Source organism: Lithobates pipiens, unplaced genomic scaffold, assembly GCF_037356315.1.
Source record: "Lithobates pipiens isolate NorthernLeopardFrog02 unplaced genomic scaffold, aLitPip1_a1.2 Scaffold_25, whole genome shotgun sequence".
In the NCBI taxonomy this organism is placed as follows: domain Eukaryota; kingdom Metazoa; phylum Chordata; class Amphibia; order Anura; family Ranidae; genus Lithobates; species Lithobates pipiens.
In genome coordinates, this window is record NW_027507787.1 from 89,369,681 (window position 1) to 89,389,968 (window position 20,288).

Genomic DNA, 20,288 nt, shown 5'->3' on the forward strand with positions numbered 1-20,288 from the left:
AGTTCAAAATGGAAACGCTGTCCACAATTCAACAATCAGTGCAGCCAGGGGACTGGCTTGTCTCAATAGACCTCAAAGACGCCTATTTTCACGTCCCAGTGGCCACAGAGTTCCAACAGTTTCTTCGTTTTTCCCTTGGCCAGCTTCATTTACAGTTTACTTGCCTTCCTTTCGGTCTGTCAACCTCCCCTCGCACTTTCTCGAAGGTCCTTCTGGCAGTTGTAGCCTTGTTGAGAGTCAGAAAGATCCGGATTCATCATTATCTAGACGATCTGCTTCTTCTCGCTCAGGACAAGGATTGTCTCTTGAGCCACAGGGATCAAGTCATTGCAACCCTCAAAGAATTCGGTTGGATCCTGAATTTAGAGAAGAGCCAGTTGGTTCCTACACAGTCTCTCGTGTTCCTCGGCGCCCTGTTCAACACAGCAAAAGGTACCATCTCTCTGCCCGAGGAGAAGATTGCAGTAGTATGGGACAGGATCCACCTAGCTCTCTCCTCATCTCGTCTCAGTGCTCTTCATTGCCTAAAGATCATAGGCACCATGGTGTCTACTATACCGATGGTGAAGTGGGCACAATGGAGGATGCGCCCCTTTCAGGTGGGGTTTCTCCGTCAATGGTCGGGAGAGAAGGCCCAGTCCATCGAAGTTACTCAGACCATGAGAGGTTCCCTCCTTTGGTGGCTTCGTCGGGAGAATCTTCTAAATTGTCATTCTCTTCTGCCAATCAAATGGATCTCAGTAACGTCAGATGCCAGCAACAAGGGCTGGGGGGCACATTGTCTTTCGGAAGTGGCTCAGGGCATTTGGGACTTTCCCTCTCGGGGAATAGTGTCGAATGTGTTGGAACTACGAGCAGCCTTCCTAGCGCTGTTGGCGTTTCCACATCTGATAGTGGGTGCATCCGTAGTCCTCAGGCTGGACAATACGACTGCGGTCGCATACGTGAGGAAGCAAGGGGGCACCAGAAGTCGGTCTTTGCTGAAGGAAGTGGATCCAATAATGCGTTGGGCCCAGAGGAACCTGTCCAACCTAACAGCAGCCTATGTACCCGGAGTCCTCAATGTCCAGGCGGACTTTCTATCACGAGTCCACTTGGACAACAACGAATGGACCCTTCACGAAGAGGTGTTTCAGTGGGTTCTATCCCTGGGGATGTCTCCAGAAGTGGACCTATTCGCCTCTCGTTTCAACAAGAAACTAACAAGGTTCTATTCAAGGTTCAAGGATCCGCAGGCCTACGGGATAGATGCCCTAACAGAGCAGTGGCGATTCCACAAGGCATATGCCTTTCCTCCAACGCCAATTATCTTCCAATTCCTGAAGAGACTCAGGTGGGAAGGAGTAGAAGTATTGGCAATAATCCCGTACTGGCCCAACAGGCCATGGTTTCCTCTCCTATCCCTCCTCAGCTTTCGGGACCCGGTTCCTCTTCCATCCAGACGGGACATTCTCTCCCAAGGGTCGGTTTTCCATCCATGTCCGGCTCACCTTCGGTTGAAGGTCTGGTTCTTGAGAGGGGAAGGCTGGAAGCTCTAGGGTGTCCTAAGGAAGCCATTCCCACTCTCCTAAGTGCAAGGAGAAGAAGCACTAATAAGGTGTATGAACGAATCTGGGCCAAGTTCGTTTCTTATGTTTCCTCCAGAACCAGTTCCTATGTTTCACCCACAGTTCAAGATGTGTTGAGGTTCCTGCAATCAGGCTTGGACTTACCTTTATCAGTTAGCTCCCTTCGGGTTCAAGTTTCGGCTATTTCTGCTTTTACAGGGGTTCAGTGGGCCAGGCATGACCTTATCCAGCAGTTTTTCAAGGGGACAGTAAAATTGAGACCCCAAAGAAAACCCAGATTCCCTAAATGGGATCTGCCTCTAGTCCTGGACTTCTTTTCTCTGCTCAGTAAGGATCTCTCCATCCGAGAACTCACTTTGAAAACCGCGTTCCTGGTGGCTGTCACCTCAGCGAAACGAGTGTCAGAAATTCAAGCTCTGGGAGTCAAGGAGCCTTTTCTAACCTTTTTTCCGGACAGAGTGGTCCTAGTTCCAATGTTGGGGTCAAACCCTAAGGTCACTTCGGTTTTTCATGATAATCAGGAAATCTCTCTACCCTTATTCAGATCCTCGGATTCCTCGGAAATTCATCCTCTTGACGTTGGACGCTCATTAAAGCTCTACTTGGAAGCTACAGCTCCGTTCCGGCAGTCGGACTTCCTGTTCGTTCTGTTCTGCGGAAAGAACAAGGGCACTAGAGCATCAGTCAGGGCAATTGCAGCATGGATAGTTCAAGCAATCCAGTGGGCATACAGAGAAAAGGGCTTGGCTCCTCCTCAGGCGATGACGGCACATTCGACCAGAAGTCTTTCTACCTCATGGGCAGCTTCTCGCCATGTGGCTCCTGACGTGATATGCAGGGCGGCCTCGTGGTCTTCCATTCACACCTTTATGTCTCATTATTGTGTTGAGCCAGCGGCTTTATCCTCAGTTGATTTTGGAGTTAAAGTTTTGTCAGTTGACGGTGTCAAATAAATCTTTGTTAAGCAGCATTTTTTGCCCACCCGGGTGTGTCTTGGCAAGTTATTTCCCACACGTAGGCCACACGTAGGCTGCCATGGAGTCTGTCAGGAAAACGTCAAATACTTACCGTAATTTTCCTTTCCTGATGGACTCCATGGCAGCAGGAGTTCCCTCCCAAATGGCTGGAGTAGGATAGTTACCGAACACGGCCTGTGGCAGGGAGCAAAGATTTATGGGAGTGTCGTCCTATAGGGTAATGGAGGCGGGACTAAACCCACACGTAGGCTGCCATGGAGTCCATCAGGAAAGGAAAATTACGGTAAGTATTTAAAATCAATTTTCCGTTTTTTTTAGTAAATCGGAGCTACAAAGTGGACTACATGTCCACTTTGAAGCCTGTCCCGTGCTTAAGCTCTTAACCCCCTGAGACAATGATGGTGAACCTTGGCACCCCAGATGTTTTGGAACTACATTTCCCAAGATGCTCATGCACTCTGCAGTGTAGTTGATGGGAAATGTAGTTCCAAAACATCTGGGGTGCCAAGGTTTGCCATCACTGCCCTATGATCTGGACTTCTACCCTTTTATATTGCACGGGAGGGTGGCTGGACTCCAGTGAAGGCCACAAAACATTAACCCGTTCCCCAACCTGGGCAGCTGAACATATAGTAGGCCACCTGCCTACAGATGTACATCAAAATTTTCAGATTAGAAGATGCTAAGATCTGCTACAAAAAGATTTGCCCAGACATTGCATTGTAAATAGTTGCTTTTTAGCAGATTGATTTACTACTCAGTAAAACCTTGGAAGTCTCACTGAGGATCGTGTGGGATCTAGCATAGTCTAGATTTTATTTAGTTACTAACGGTGCAAGGAACTGAGACATAGGATTCCCTCCCTGTGTCAAGTATGATAATTCTCAACATTTTATAACAAAATGTAGTATATTCTTAATATGTATAGGTATAGATCACCCCTGTACCCTCTACTACTAAATAATGTAGATCCCCATTGGAACCTATCTGCTGATGGGCCAGAGATCTGTAAGTTGGGTCCAAATGACCCCCTTTACCAGTTTAAGCAGGATAAAGTGGCAGAGTAGACTTGCATAACTATGTCATAGTAAGTGAGACTGATCAAGTAACATAATAATAAATGTCAATTAAGCCTCATACACACTATCAGTTTTACTGCTGAGTTTTTCCTTCAGATTTACCAAAGCCATGTAGTAGAAGGACCTGCCTGATTGCATACACATTGGAACTCCTAAGGCATGACCTCATATTATATGGTTTTGGTAAATCTGAGGGAAAAACTCAGCAGAAAAACTGATAGTGTGTATGGGGCTTAAGGCAGAGGATCATTGTTGTTTCCTTTGCTGCCATTCATTAAAAAGGGATACTCTTGTTGTTTTCCCTTAAGACAGCAATACCTGTCAGCCTTCACTCTTACATGTGGAAGTACATAGTACTTAACCTCCTCCCGCCCGCTCTATAGCCGAATGACGGCCTTAGAGCAGGTGGGTTCCTTCCTTTCTGGTGTTTACTTCTGCAATGCGTGCTGCCGGGGGCGCGCATCGCGGAAGTATTGTATTCGCCGTGTCTCCCGGAGACAGGCAAATACAGATCGCCGTGAACGGCCAATCAAAGCGGCCGTTCACAGCGCGATCGCAGCTGCCAATGTAAACATATGAGATCATCTCCCATTGCCGTGTCTCTCCCTCCTCACACAGAGACAGCGTGTGAGGAGGGAGAGCGATCTGTGTCAGCCCCAGTGCCTTGTGTTAGCCCCAGTGCCTTGTGTCAGCCCCAGTGCCAGTGCCATCTGTCAGCCCAGTGCCATCTGTCAGCCCAGTGCCATCTGCCAGTAGTGCCAGTGCCGCCAGTGCCACCTGCCAGCGCCAGTGCCTGCCGTCAGCCCCAGTGCCGTCAGCCCCAGTGCCGTCAGCCCCAGTACCGCCAGCGCCAGTGCCACCTGCCAGCGTCAGTGCCACCTGCCAGCCCCAGTGCCATCCGTCAGCCCCAGTGCCATCTGTCAGCCCCAGTGCCGCCAGTGCCGTCAGCCCCAGTGCCGCCAGTGCCGTCAGCCCCAGTGCCACCTGCCAGCACCAATGCCACCTGCCAGTGCCAGCGCCATCCGTCAGCCCCAGTGCCGTCAGTGCCGCCAGTGCCACCTGCCAGCGCCAGTGCCACCTGCCAGCGCCAGTGCCATCCGTCAGCCCCAGTGCCACCTGCCACCACCAGTGCCACCTGCCAGTGCCACCTGCCAGCGCCAGTGCCACCTGCTAGCGCCAGTGCCATCCGTCAGCGCCAGTGACACGTGCCACCTGCCAGTGCCACCTGCCAGTGCCACCTGCCAGCGCCATCCGTCAGCCCCAGTGCCGTCAGCCCCAGTGCCGTCAGCCCCAGTGCCACCAGTGCCACCTGCCAGCGCCAGTGCCATCTGCCAGCCGCAGTGCCATCTGCCAGCCCCATTTGCCAGAGCAATTAGCCAGAGCAAATAGCCAGCACCATCTGCCAGTGCCAGCCCCAGTGCCAGCCCCAGTGCCATCTGCCAGCCCCATCTGTCAGCCCCATCTGTCAGCCCCATCTGTCAGCCCCATCTGCCTCCAGTGCCATCTGCCTCCAGTGCCATCTGCCTTCAGTGCCATCTGTCAGTGCCACGTGTTGTCAGTGCCACGTGGGGTCACTTTGTGGGCATTTCCATTGTCCTGGTGCTCCAGGGCCTTCAAAACTGTAATAGGTGGTTGAGAAATAAGATGTGTAATTTATGCTCCTAGAACGCCTGATGGTGCTATTTCAATATTGGGCTTCTGTATGTGGCCAGGCTGTGTAAAAGTCTCACACATTTGGTATCGTTATACTTAGGAGGAGTAGTAGAACGTATTTTGGGGTGTCATTTTTGCTATGTACATGCTATGTGTTGGAAATATCTTATAAATGAACAACTTTGCGTAAAAAAAATGCGTTTTCATTTTTTTTCCACATTTTCCCAAAACTTCTGGAAAAAAAATGAACCATTCAAACGACTCATTATGCCTCATAGATTATACGTTGGGGTGTTAGCTTTCCAAAATGGGGTCACTTTGTGGGCATTTCCATTGTTCTGGTGTTCCAGGGCCTTCAAAAATGTAATAGGTGGTTGAGAAATGAAATGTGTAATTTATGCTCCTAGAACACCTGATGGTGCCATTTCAATATTGGGCCTCTGTATGTGGCCAGGCTCTGTAAAAGTCTCACACATTTGGTATTGTAATACTCAGAAGGAGTAGCAGAACGTATTTTGGGGTGTCATTTGTGGTATACACATGCCATGTGAGAGAAATAACCTATTACATTGAAAATTTTGTGAGAAAAAATAAATAAAAAATCTTCATTTTGCAAAGAATTGTGGGAAAAAGATGACAACATCAAAAACCTCACCATGCATCTTAGTAAATACCTTGGAATGTCTACTTTCAAAAAAGGGGTCATTTGGGGGGTATTTGTACTTTCCTGACTTGTTTGGGTCGCAAGAAATGAGATAGGCCACCAGTACATCAGGTGTGATCAATTTTGTGCGATTCGCACCACAGCTTGTAGACTCTCTAACTTTCACAAAGACCAAATAATATCCACTAATTTGGGTTATTTTTACCAAAGATATGTAACAGTATAAATTGTGGCCAAAATTTATGAAAAAAAAATTATAATTTGCAAAATTTTATCACAGAAACAAAGAAATATGCTTTTTTTTTCAAAATTTTCGGTCTTTTTTCATTTATAGCGCAAAAAATAAAAACCCCAGAGGTGATCAAATACCACCAAAAGAAAGCTCTATTTGTGGGAAAAAAAGGACACAAAATTAATTTGGGTACAGTGTTGCATGACTGAGTAATTGTCATTCAAAGTGTGAGAGCACCAAAAGCTGAAAATTTGGTCTGGTCAGGAAGGGTGTTTAAGTGCCCAGTAAGCAAGTGGTTAATAAAGTCAATTGGAAAGAAGATGTTTTCAAGGAAGGTGCAAATCAAAATGCCTTGCAGATCATTCACAGATAGAGTATACATATGCCTACCTATTAATCTAACTGAACACTTGGTTAAGGCAAACACATTCACCAAATTTAAGTATATTAAAAATCTTTTAGGAGCATGCACTTGCAAAACACAAACAAAACTTTTTCCCCCACACTTACCCCCAAGATTTTTGGTTTACCCTTTAGAAATTCTTGATGGAATGCAGTTGACTGGGTCATCTGAGGTATAACTGTAATCATTGGATTGTTCCATTGCTGAGGAGCAGGGGAATTCCACAGCAGTGCGTTAGGGGCATGCATCATCTGAGGGTTAGGAGATAGATTATATCCAGGGACACCTGGAGGAACATTCCACTGGGCGGGAGGAGGGGCAGCAGGATTGGATTGTTCAAAGTTATTATTCTGTGGTTTGTTGCCGAACTGAGTAGAAGACATTTTTCAGCCTCACTAGTAAAAAGAAAAAATAACAGAAATTAACATCCAGATTGAATAAAGTGCTTGTACACACTCTGTGCAAATATAAAAAATGCAAACATGGTTATGATAAAATATGGCCCTATGATTTGTTGTGGTAAGTCATTGGAAGTGGACATGTTGGCGGGTCGGCGGGTTTTGTTTTTTGCCACGTGAGCAGCCATAGGTCATTATAATTGACATGGATCTACATTGCTTTGTTTGTGAGTACCCCTGATTACTCATGGTAAAATGAACCCCTTATGAATTCACATGGGGACAAAGTGCCTTGTAAAGGGAACCTCCCTGGTAAAGGTTCTCTCCCCCATGTTTGGAGTACGTGGCCCCATATGGTTCAGAAGGAGGGACATGCCCCCCCCCCCATTTCCCAGCCACCCAGGTTAATAGTTTGGTGTGGATTTGGGGGGATCTCCACACTTCTTTTTTTTTTTTGTGGGATTTCCCCTTTAAATTCATACAGTATCCTAGTGGTCTGGTATTTATTTTTGGGGGAACCTCAGGCTGTTTTCTTTTTTTCACATATGGAATCCCCTAGGATAAGGGTCTGGTATGGATTTTAGGGGGAAACACGTTCCCCTTTTTTTTTTTATTTGCATTAGTACATGTTCTCCATTGCAGTGCCAAGCTTCCTGAGCTTTTTTTTTCCACAGTAATTAGTCTGCTAGCCCTACAAATTGATAGAAATTAATAACTAGATTTGCCTTTAATGGGACTTGCCACTACGTTTGGGTTTACAAACTTGGAAGAAGATTCACCAAACTCTTTGGCATTAAACAGGGGAAGATTTATATGACACTATTAAAGATGGGAGAATTTCAGTATTCCTATATAGTCTAAAGAGAAGGAATCCTATCTTTATTCCTTGTATATGGGGCACCCAAGATGTTATATCCTGTTGGTCATTTTAATTTGGGTCGGTCTGTGATGCCCCGTCATTATACTGGGCAAAATTCTAAGGGTTCATTTACTTGCTAACCAAATATCAGCAGCAATTGAATGTAAAATGTTGAGGGGTTTAAAAAAAAAAACACTTTTGCAGTTTGCTGCAGGGTCGGCTGTTCCTTTAATAATCAACCTAAGGCCTCTTTCACACAAGTAGAAAGGGGGCAGTAAAAATAGACAGTTGAGCAGTTCTACCTCCCAGATCACCCACCTGAAGCATAACCTGCATCCAGAGGGGACTGTAAATATGCTGCGGCTGCAATACTTTGCTTCATTTCTGTGACAAATAGAATTAGACATGCCAAGTTTGACTGTAAAATTGCCTGTTGAAATTAGAGTGGCTACTCTGCAACTGCAAGCCAAACACTTGGCTAGCTAATGCAGTGCATGTTTCTATACAAAATACTCTTTCAGCTGAAAAAAAAATAGCCAAAAAACCCCAGAATTTAGGTGAAAGTGATCCACAGCAGATTGATTTTTAATGGGTGGTAGAAACTGTCTCATGTGTGAAAGAGGGTCTTATTTGGTGGATCTGTCAAGATTTACTTCCCGCTGCTGGGTATCCATCAGGAATTACCAGATAAATTAAGATTTGTATGAATCTACAGTGGCTGAAAATTAGTAAATAATTGTTGTTTGAAATTTGATAAAAAATGGATGAACATGTAAAGTGTGTTTTCTGTGAGCATGTAGTTTACCTTTTTATTGCAGTATTTAGTATCAGTGTTCTGATGTGCATGTAAAGAGCAAACATGGCTGTCCTATGAACACAGTTATAGTTGTACATTGTATGTAGAAAATAGGTTTGCTTTATTTTTTTTTATTTTTTTTAAAGAAACTTTTTTATTAAAATTAATTACAATTATTGCATAGTTAAAGAGAACAAGTGCCTAGCCCTCACTAAGCCATTCAAAAATCACATTAAATGTCAGGTTATCGTACAAGTCTATAACCTAACTACAATAAAAGTGACCTTTCATTTCAACCCATACACCAGTGTTTCTCAACTCCAGTCCTCAAGGCACCCGAACAGGTCATGTTTTCAAGATTTCCCTCAGATAAAATGGCTGTGGCAATGACTAAGGCAGGGAAACTGATCCAATCACCTGTGCAAAATAATGGAAAGCCTGAAAACGGTACCTGTTGGGGCACCTTGAGGACTGGAGTTGAGAAACACTGCCATATACAGTATGTTGATACCTTAGGAAAATATCAAACAGGTAGCATTGTAGATTGCAATCCCAGCCGGAGGACCACATTTTTCATAATTTGTTTCAAACAACTTTGATTTGTTCCCCAAATTCGCTCCTCAAAACACATAAAAACCTTTCACATCCTCTAGGATGCCCAATTGTCTCGGGAGTAGGTTCTAAGACCGAGAGAGCTAGCAAATTTGTTGATGAATATCTTCATCCTCATGTAATCACATTGCCCTCATACATTAAGGACACTTCAGACCTCCTTTGTAATCTAAATGGTCTGATGGTACCCGTTGAATGTTCTCTTGTAGCTATCGATATTGAGGCCCTTTATTCATCCATACCACATAATCTTGGCATTGAGGTCATCTCTAGATTTCTGGAGGAAAGAGGACCTAAGTCACAGGGTTTCAATCATTTTGTATTACAACTGTTATCTCACATCCGGACCGAGAATGTGTTTTCATTCGACTAGTCATACTTCCTCCAGGTACAACGTGTCGCTATGGGCACTTGCTGTGTGCCCTCCTATGTGGACCTGTGCCCGGGGGGGTGGGAACATGATCTGTTTTCAAGTGAGGAGTCTGTGAACCTTTTGGCCAGCTTTCTGTGCTAGTTCCGCTACATAGATGATGTTCTCATGCTGTGGGCATGGCCAGTGGAGGCACTGGATCAATTTATGAAAATGCTTAGTACCAATGGGCACAACTTGAAGTTTGCAATGCAATTGAGTACAACTACAATTGCCTACCTTGATATTACCATCAACATTGGAACGGATAGTACTATTAACACATTACTTTATCGCAAGCCCACCACTGGGAACACGATATTACATGCATCAAGTGCACACCCACATTCTCTGGTCCAAAGTATCTCCTATAGCCAGTACTTACGCCTGAGGCGAAATTGTTCTAATGAGGCATACTTTAAGCTGGAAGCTGACCTTCTGTATGAAAGTTTACTGACTAAAGGATACCGCAGGATATCTCTAAAAAAGGTCTTTAATAAAGCCCTAAGCCGCCTTAGGAATGTGGCTCTGTTCTCCAACCCTAAGAAGACTGATTCTAATGTAGTAAGGCTAATCATAACATACTCTGAGCAACATCAATTAATACGATCTATTATTCAAAAACACTGGCACATACTATCCAAAGACTCCACACTTGCTACTTGGGACCTAGACCTGAGATCCCCTTTCACTGTGCGGGGTCAATTAGAGACTGCCTAGTATACAGTCAGTACCACACATCATAAACCAAACGGGACCAAGTGGGGTTGTTCCGATGTGGAACTTGAAACTTTTGTCATCTGTTGATGGAGGTGGCCTACATCCCCCTTCCTAATGGTCGTACTCACACACAACGACATCATATTACCTGCCAAACTAGGGGTGTGATTTATACTTTTTTTTTGCCAATGTGGAGCTTTCTACATTGGCAAAACGATTAGATCATTTTGGAAAACATATCAAGGACCATGTGTATTATGCCACCAATGGCCTTTTGAATACCACCTTGGGCCACCATGTGGCTTGCAAACACAAATATGATCCCAGGGTCTTCAAATTTGCTGCCTTCGATTGTGTCTATGAGGACCCTCGAGGGGGCAACTTTGAGAAGAGGGTGCTCCAAAGGGAGACCCAATGGGTATATGATTTACAGGCAACTCTGTACCCAGGCCTGAACGACATGCTAAGTTTTAAATCTTTCCTATAGATATTACGCTATGCCAATAATATCTTAAAAATATTCTTCTAACATTGGTCACTCAATTTTGCATGCTTTGAGTACTTAGAGCAATGTATTCCTACCTGGTTGACCCTTTCCGCATGGTCCCTTTATATATTATCCCTTTCTCATTACTTATATAAACCAGGTATATCACGTTATTTTGTTTTATTTTGTTGTTTGTTTTTTATTTTTATTTATCTTGATACGAATCCTATGGAGGTTTAATAAGACATTGTCAGATTATTATAATCATCTATATTGATATAATATAAATATATAATGAATGAACCTTATCTATGGAAACAACATTGTATTTTTATATATGTTGGATTACTCATGGGATTAATTGAATGTATCGTGGATATTATGGATTAAAATTATTATTTTATTTTTTGCCGTCGCCCTTTTATTATGTCATCATTATTGCACCATTTTTACCCATGATTTTGGTGCGCATTTGGGCTATAAATGGCCGCCACACACAGGGACATGTTGTGATTAGCACAAGGCTGTCTCCCGGGGTCACACATCATTGGTGAAGTACTAAAATAAGTACTTTTGCTTTGCAGCGATAGATGGATACTTATAATGTATCACTTGGTTACTTAATCTCTTGCTTACTGTTTTCTTGGTTCTGTTTTTGTTTTATAGGCTTTGCTACATATTGTGGACAATCTCTCAGTCTCATATTTGGATTATTTATGATTATGTACTGAATCCACTCTCTGTGCATTACTTTGCCCCTGTCCAGGGCCGGACTGCCTGCCCTGGAGCCGCTCTGAGCTATGCTGTGGCTGCAGCATAGCTCAAAGCGGAGTCATGCTATATCTCAGAGCTCAGTGTGACTGTGAAATGTTATGCCGCGCTGTGACAAAAGTTCTGCCCTCCTCCTAGACCAGCTCCTGTGATAGACAAAGTGTTCTGTCTAGGAGGAGGGCGGGACTTTTTTCACAGCACGGCATAACATTTCCGACTGAGCTCCGTGGCACAGCGGGAGATGGACGCTGTGCGTAATCCACTGGCACAGGCACTGACTGGTGAGGCGGCAATGTTTGGCATGGTAAGGCGGCAGTGATGGGCATGGTGAGATGTTTGGCATGGTAAGATGGCATTGATGGACACAGTATAGCTGCAATGATGGGGACGGTGAGGAGGCAATTCTGGGAACGGTGAGGTGGCACTGATGGGCACGGTGAGGAGGCAATGATGGAAACGGTGACGAGGCAATGATGGGCATGGTGAGGCGGCAATGATGGGCACAGTTTAGCTGCAATGATGGGCACAGTAAGGCTGCAATGATAGGCATGGTGTGGCAGCAATGATGGGCACGGTGAGGCAGCAATGATGGGCACGGTGAGGCAGCAATGATGGGCACGGTGAGGCAGCAATGATGGGCACGGTGAGGCAGCAATGATGGGCACGGTGAGGCGGCAATGATGGACATGGTAAGGCAGCAATGATGGGCATGGTAAGGCTGCAATGATGGGCACAGTAAAGTGGCAGCGATGGGCACAGTAGAGCTGCAATGATGGGCATAGTGAGGCAGCAATGCTGGACATGCTGTATCTCGAAGCTCAGTGTGACTGTGAAATGTTATGCAGCGCTGTGACAAAAGTCCCACCCTCCTCCCAGACCAGCTCGTGTGACAGACGCAGTGCTCTGTCTATCACACAAGCTGGTCTAGGAGGAGGGCAGGACTTTTGTCACAGAGCGGCATAACATTTCCGACTGAGCTCTGTGACACAGCGAGAGATACGGCATGGTGAGGCAGCAATGTTTGGCATGGTAAGGCGGCAGTGATGGGCACAGTATAGCTGCAATGATGGGCATGGTGAGGAGGCAATGCTGGGCACGGTAAGGCGGCAATGATGGGCACGGTAAGGCTGCAATGATGGGCACGGTAAGGCTGCAATGATGGGCACGGTAAGGCTGCAATGACGGGCATGGTGAGGCAGCAGTGATGGGCATGGCGAGGTGGCAGTGATGGGCACGGTAAGATTGTAATGATGGGCATGGTAAGGCGGCAATGATGGGCATGGTGAGGCGGCAATGATGGGCACGGTGAGGCGGCAATTATGGGCACGGTGAGGCAGAAATGATGGGCACGGTGAGGCAGAAATGATGGGCACGGTGAGGCAGAAATGATGGGCACAGTAAGGCTGCAATGATGGGTGCGATGAGGCAGCAATGATGGGCAAGATGAGGTGGCAATGATGGGCATGGTGAGGCTAAAGTGATAAGCACTGTGAGGTGGCATTGATGAGCACGGTGGGGCAGCAATGATGAGCATGGTGAGGCGGCAATGATGGACACGGTGAGGTTGCAATGATGGGCTCAGTCAGGCTGCAATGATGGGCATAGTGAGGCTGCATGGATGGGCACTGGTTTGGCTGCATTTATCTCTTGTATCATGTCTGCAGTCTCTTAACATCTTTATTATCATGTCCTCAGTCTCTAACCATCTCTTGTATCTTGCCCGCAACCTCTGACCATCTCTTGTCTTATATCAGGTCTGTAGTCTGAGGGAGTCTGGAGAGGAGTCATTAGTGGTAAAGCTGCTGAGATGGGGGTCATGGGAGAAGTCAGACATGTGTGGACTATGGAGAGGAGACTATAGAAAAACCAGAGCCACTAAGCTGAAGCTGACTGACTGAGCCCTGCAAGGTGCACCTGAGAGGAGGTCAGTGACAGCGCTGCTAGGCCAGCCTGAGGGTTGTCACTAATGTAAGGGGGGAGTGAATACAATACTGTAAGGGGCACTGATATAAAGGTTTCCCCCTTATATCAGTAACCCCCCCCCCCTTACCTTAGTGTATTCTTTCTGTGAAAGGTGGTCTCCCCCCCCCCCCCACATTTCCAGTTGTACCTCTTGATGATTGCACCACTTTTACTACTTTTAACTGAAATTTGCTAATATATATATGTGTGTGTGTGTGTGTGTGTGTGTGTGTGTGTGTGTGTGCGTGTGCGTGTATATATATATATATATATTTATGGTCCAGAGCCCTCAGACCGATACGGATAAGGATGACAAACAAGGTTAACATAAACTCGCTTACTTGAAATGGACCTGAAAGTGTGCCCTGGTCTAACGTACGGTATGCCAAAATAAGGGGGCATACCTTAAAATGAAATGAATATGAAATGGGTGAAATGAGTACTCACTTGAGGAGTATGCTTAGAGAAATGCCCTGATAAAGGGGATGGGTGGGCGGGTATCGCGCACCGGAACCGACGAGGAAGACGGGCGGACGGCTGGTTATATACTCCACCGGGCTCCTCCCATAATTTCAGGCCACCATACTGGCCTTTCTATTTATGGTCCAGAGCCCTCAGACCGATACGGATAAGGATGACAAACAAGGTTAACATAAACTCGCTTACTTGAAATGGACCTGAAAGTGTGCCCTGGTCTAACGTACGGTATGCCAAAATAAGGGGGCAAAACATCCAGGTAGGGGTTGCACTTTGTTGAATCAAGACTGTCACTGGGTGAGTTTGACAAAGGCCTGGGCCATCTCTATTTGCAGATTGGGTATGTGACGGGCAAAACAGGAGGACTTCCATCTACCCAATTTCTTGATAACATGGACCGGGACCCCTTGGCGGGAGGCCGTAGAAGCTGCTTCGATACGGAATGAATGTCCGGAGTAGTGAGCAGGATTGAGGTGAAAGATGCCCAGGAGTATCCTGACATGCTCCATGCACTGGGCTGCGTTGAGAGTTTTCGTGTGAAAAGGCAGAAGCGGGCCAGTTCCTGATTGGTTGGCCAAAAAGGGGCAACAAGCGGATGAGAACAGTGGCCGGGCACCAGCGGTTGTTGGTTTTATAGAAGTGTATGTCCATACCCGAGCCAAGCTGCCGCGTCTTGGAGACTGCTAAGTGTAAGATGAAATGGTCCTCGTATCGGACCAGGTGGTGCTTGTACAGCATGCGTGCTGTGAGGCTACTACAAGTAAACTGGCTTGGCCGTAAGGAGCCGTAGAAGGCCAGGTGTATGGCTGCTTGTAAATGCCACTCATGTGGAGACCGTAAGGTGAAGTGGCCAGGATATCTGACATAGTTCTAGAACATCTCCTGTGAGAGGCGGTGGTTTGGTGCCGGCCATCGGCTGGCGCTTCTGGACACTGCGCATACCAGCCCGAACGGTGTGGTAAGAAAATAAGGAGGGTACGGTAGGGCCCTGGAGGGACGTGAAATGTTGTACACCGGTCAGGTATAGCCGGATCGTATTAACGGATAACACCAACTGCGAGTGGCAGTAGGAAATGAAGGCTACGACTTGCTTGACACGGGACGTCACTGTGCTGTGATACGTGATGAAGCGGTTAAAGGCCTCCAGGCTGACTGATAGGCCTCGAGGGTATTGCGGGAAAGGGAGTGATCGACAAGTTGGGTAGCCGCTAGGAGGTGAGGGGCTAATCCAGGGTTAGTTGAGACCAAGTCCGGGATAGCTGCTGATGTTGGTCCGGCTCCGGGTACCTGATCGGAAAAGAGACAAGGTTAAAGCGGGAGAGGGCGTCCGCTGCCTGATTGAACTTACCGTGGATACAGGAACAATGGATGTTGAACTGAAACAACAACAAGAGTTGGACCAGTTGACGTAGGAAGGACATAATCAACAGAGAGGACGCCTTGGCGCAGCCAGGAATTGCCAGTAACTGGGGAGGCCGGGGGGCTGCGAGCCGGAAGTGGCCAAAAAACAGCCGCAAGCCCGTGGAGGCCGCTGCGTCGGTCATCACCTGGGGCGAAAGGGAAGACACGGAGGGAATGAACAGGGGGACGCCATTCCCAGACGACAGGAATTCCTCCCGCATAGCAAGGACTGTTATTGCCGTGGGATCCAGGATGAGGACTTGCTCTGGATCCTGTGAGAGGGACAGTAAGACCAATAGGCGTGACACAAGGCGCGACCCTGAGGCATGATGCGCATAGCGAACTCAAGATGCCGTGTAGGGACTGTAGGTGTCTTTTGGACGACTAGACTGGAGAATATGCGAGGATATAATATGCCCCTAAAGATGGCAGTTGTGATGGCGAGCGTTTGCCGTTGGCTATGGGCTGATGCCTCTGGACGCCTCGTGGTGGGGATCTTGCTGTATGGGCCGTAACGACAGATGGCTCTCCGTGTACTGTAAGGATAAGAAATGCTGAACGCTGGCTAGAAATAGCCTGGGCGTGCTACGGGAAGAAGCCAGTTGCGTGTGACAACATGATCCTGGTGCGGGACGGAAGCTGAACTCAACTGTCCTAAGGAAGAGACGGATAGACAGACAACAGTGAGTAGTTTGTAAGAAAAGCCACAGGAGACGAGTGGCCAATTAAGTGCTGCTGAAAATGACGTGTAGCCAGTTTGTGTGCCACTGAGAACGTGCTTGCCAACGAATGATTGCAAGAAGTTATGCCAAGTCGCGAGCCTTGGCATGACTAAAAGTCGCGTTTAAACATGTGCTTGCGACAATTGCCCGGGAGTTTGTCACTGGAGATGTATACGTAGTGACTGTGAGCAATTCGTGTTACCGCATGTGCACTGCGAAGACTACAGGAGTTGTGCTTGAATGCATGTTTGGATGCGTGCTTGCGATGATTGCAAGATGTTACCCAGGATGCGTGCTTGCCACGACTGCAAGATGTTATGCTAGGATGCGTGCCTGCAACGACTGCAAGGAATTATGGTAGGCTTCCTGAGTAGCCAGACCGGAAAAGACAGAAGTCCCTCCGGTCCAACCAAATCAAAATAAATAAGGTATCACACGCCCCGACACACCCAATTCTACGCCCGTAGCTGATCCAGAGGAAGGCAAAAAACCCCCAACAGAGCATAGGCCAATTTGCTACAGCCGGGGAAAAAATTCCTTCCTGACCCCTCGAGAGGCAATCGGATTTTTCCCTGGATCAACTATACCTATAAATATAAGTACCCCGTAATACAACGTACATTTAGGAAGGTATCCAGGTTTTCCCCAAAGCAATCTATTGAGCAAGCCAGAAGTGCCTGCCAGCAATGATTGCAACAAGTTGTGCCTGGACACCTGTTTGCAACGATTGCAAGAGGTCTATGCTCGAATGCATGCTTGCCATGATTGCAAGAGGACTATGCTCGAACGCGTGCTTGTAATGAGTGCAAGAGGTCTATGCTCGAATGCGTGCTTGCAATGATCGCCAGAGGTCTATGCTCGAATGCGTGCATGCAACGATTGCAAGAGGTCTATGCTTGAATGCATGCTTGTAATGAGTGTAAGAGGTCTATGCTCGAATGCGTGCTTGTAATGATCGCGAGAGGTCTATGCTCGAATGCGTGCTTGCAGCGATTGCAAGAGGTCTATGCCCGAATGCGTGCTTGTAATGAGTGCAAGAGGTCTATGCTCGAATGCGTGCTTGCAACGATTGCAAGAGGTCTATGCTCGAATGCGCACTTGCAACGATTGCAAGAGGTCTATGCTCGAATGCGTGCTAGTAACAAGTGCGAGAGGTCTATGCTCGAATGCGTGCTTGTAATGATTGCGAGAAGTCTATGTCTGGATGCGTGCTTGCAACGATTGCGAGAAGTCTACGCTTGGATGTGTGTTTTGCAACGATTGCAAGAAGTCTACGCTTGTATGTGGAGAAAACAGCGAGACACGCCTAAACAAAGCTGTGTTTTCTCTTTTGAGGCAATCTATAATGAAATGAGGCCGAGGAGCAAGGCCCCCGGCAGGCATCCAAACATTGAAGAATCAACTGGACCCAAGCCGGGAAGCGGTATGTGACAGTGAAATGAGAGAACCTGCCATGACAGAGATCCGGATCGCCATGCCACAACTTGCGACCGAGCACGAAACGGATTCTGGAGCATGTACTGAAATGAGGCCATTCCTGGGGCACGCCGAGACGAATTTGGTACACAGATGTGACTATTCGTACCGGAACGTGATAGGTGAAATGAAATGAAAACCCATGACAAAGACAAGAATCGGAGGACGAGCCCTTGAACCAAACAGATGAATCCTGTCTTTGGAGCATGTACTGAAATGAGGCGTAGCAGTTGGGCACACCAGAACGAATCGGTGCATAAGGAATGCGACAGGATTCGAATTGGAGCGTAATAAGTGACAGAAATGATATGCCATGACAGAGACAAGATTCAACGACTGGACTGATGGTTACGACAAAGAATCCGTCTCTGGAGCATGTACTGAAATGAGGCGTAGCAGCTGGGCACACCAGAACGAATCGGTGCATAAAAGAATGCGACAGGATTCGAATTGGAGCGTAATAAGTGACAGAAATGGTATGCCATGACAAAGACAAGAATCAGGGACCGTGCGTGAACCTGCGAGTGACTCAGTCTCTGGAGCATGTACAGAAATGAGGCCGAACCCTGGGGCACTTCAAAGCGAATCGGTGCACCAGAGGTGCGACAGGATTCGCGCCGGAGCGCGGCTAGTGACAGAAATGATTTGAAACGGTAGAAATGAGTGGGACTGAAATGACTTGACATGAGATGAAACGAGATACATAACACAACTGCATGAATGACGAGATATATTCGAACTGGAGCAGACCAACCGATACGTGCGGACTGCTTGCTTTGTCGTAACAAGCAGTCGGCTGTGAGTCGAACGATTCGACCGATGCTAATGGAAATGCTCGGGGAGTCGAACGGTTTCGAATGTCGTACCTGCGAACGAATCGCCTGACGTGGCGTGATCGACCGAAGGTGATAACGACTACATCGAAAGTAGAAATAGTGACATGAGTACGAGAGTCACAGTAAAACATCCGAGCGGTTCGTGTGTTCAGGGAATGTTGATGGGACATCGTAATACATGAACCGAAAAGGGGGTGCCGAAGCCCTACCTGCGACAGCCGGCCCGACGTGTAACGACAAATTCGATGGGTAAGACGACACTCCGACGGCGAAACCCACGGACGCTGATGAACGGGAAGACGGTCAAGACGGAGACGAACAACGCGGGAACTCAGGGACGGGCTCACTGCGTCTGGTCTAGGATAGTCGGCCCTTGATATCTGACGTATCAGATATCGCGCACCGGAACCGACGAGGAAGACGGGCGGACGGCTGGTTATATACTCCACCGGGCTCCTCCCATAATTTCAGGCCACCATACTGGCCTTTCTATATATATATATATATATATATATATATATATATATATATATATACACACATATATTTATGGTTCAGAGCCCTCTGACTGATACGGATAAGGATGACAAACAAGGTTAACATAAACTCGCTTATATGAAATGGACCTGAAAGTGTGCCCTGGTCTAACGTACGGTATACCAAAATAAGGGGGCATACCCTAGATTGAGAAATGGGTATTAAATGAAATGAACATGAAATGAAGTGAAATGAGTACTCTCATGAGGAGTATAATGCTTGAGAAATGCCCTAAAAAGGGGATGGGTGGGTGGGTATCACGCACCGGAACCGACAAGGAAGACAGGCGAACGGGCTGGTTATATACCCCGCCGGGCTCCTCCCATAATTCCAGGCCACCATACTGGCCTTTTTATTTATGGTTCAGAGCCCTCTGACCGATACGGATAAGGATGACAAACAAGGTTAACATAAACTCGCTTATATGAAATGGACCTGAAAGTGTGCCCTGGTCTAACGTACGGTATACCGAAATAAGGGGGCAAAACATTCAGGTAGGGGTAGTTGCTTTATTGTTTCTAGTTTTGTTACTGGGTGAGCTTGACAAAGGCCTGGGCCATCTCCACTTGTGGATTGGGTATGTAACGGGCAAAACAGGTGGACTTCCATCTGCCCAACTTCTTGATGACATGGTCCGGGACCCCTTGGCGGGAGGCTGTTGAGACTGCTCCGATACGGAATGAATGTCCGGAGTAGTGAGTAGGATTGAGCTGAAGGATACTCAGGAGTATCCTGACATGTTCCATAAACCGGGCAGCGTTTAGAGGTTTAGTATGAAATGGCAGAAGCGGGCTAGTTTCTGGTTGATCGGCCAGTAGGGTCAACAAGCGAGTGAGCAACAGTGATTCAGCAGGGGGAATGCGGAAGTGAGAGAGGTGAGGGGAGGGGCCTGACTACGGACCTCTCGTGGGAGATGGCGGAGGCCTCGAGGAACAAGCCGGAGGAGAGCACAGTGAGAGGGTGCTCTGCTCTGGCGTAAAGAACGCACAGCTGCGCCGACCCCCTGCCCCGTCCTCCCCCGCTCGAGCTCCGTCCGAGGTGTGCAATAGACCGGCGGCGGTCCTGCCGGTATAACCTCCCGCTTGGGTGAGAGCAGAGCGGGAACGCTGGAAAAGAAAAGCGTCACGGAGCCCAGGATCAAGGCAGACGGGAGGTAGGATTCCCTTCTGGAGTTAACGGTGCTTCTTTCGGATACCCCCACGAACCCACAACGATCTCCGGTCTCCTCCGACAAGGATATAAGGTCAGA

At 47.3% G+C, this 20,288-nt stretch overlaps 1 protein-coding gene across 2 annotated transcripts in view; it reads right to left on the reverse strand.

The window, feature by feature from the left end:
• LOC143930375 (membrane-spanning 4-domains subfamily A member 8-like) overlaps positions 1-20,288 on the reverse strand; it is a 99,885-nt gene that overhangs the window by 53,386 nt on the left and 26,211 nt on the right. For both annotated transcript variants that reach the window (XM_077454654.1, XM_077454655.1), the window contains exon 2: positions 6,684-6,971. In XM_077454654.1, the coding sequence (XP_077310780.1) occupies positions 6,684-6,959 (276 nt within the window). In that variant the 5' untranslated portion in view covers positions 6,960-6,971. The remainder of the gene's footprint in view (positions 1-6,683; positions 6,972-20,288) is intronic.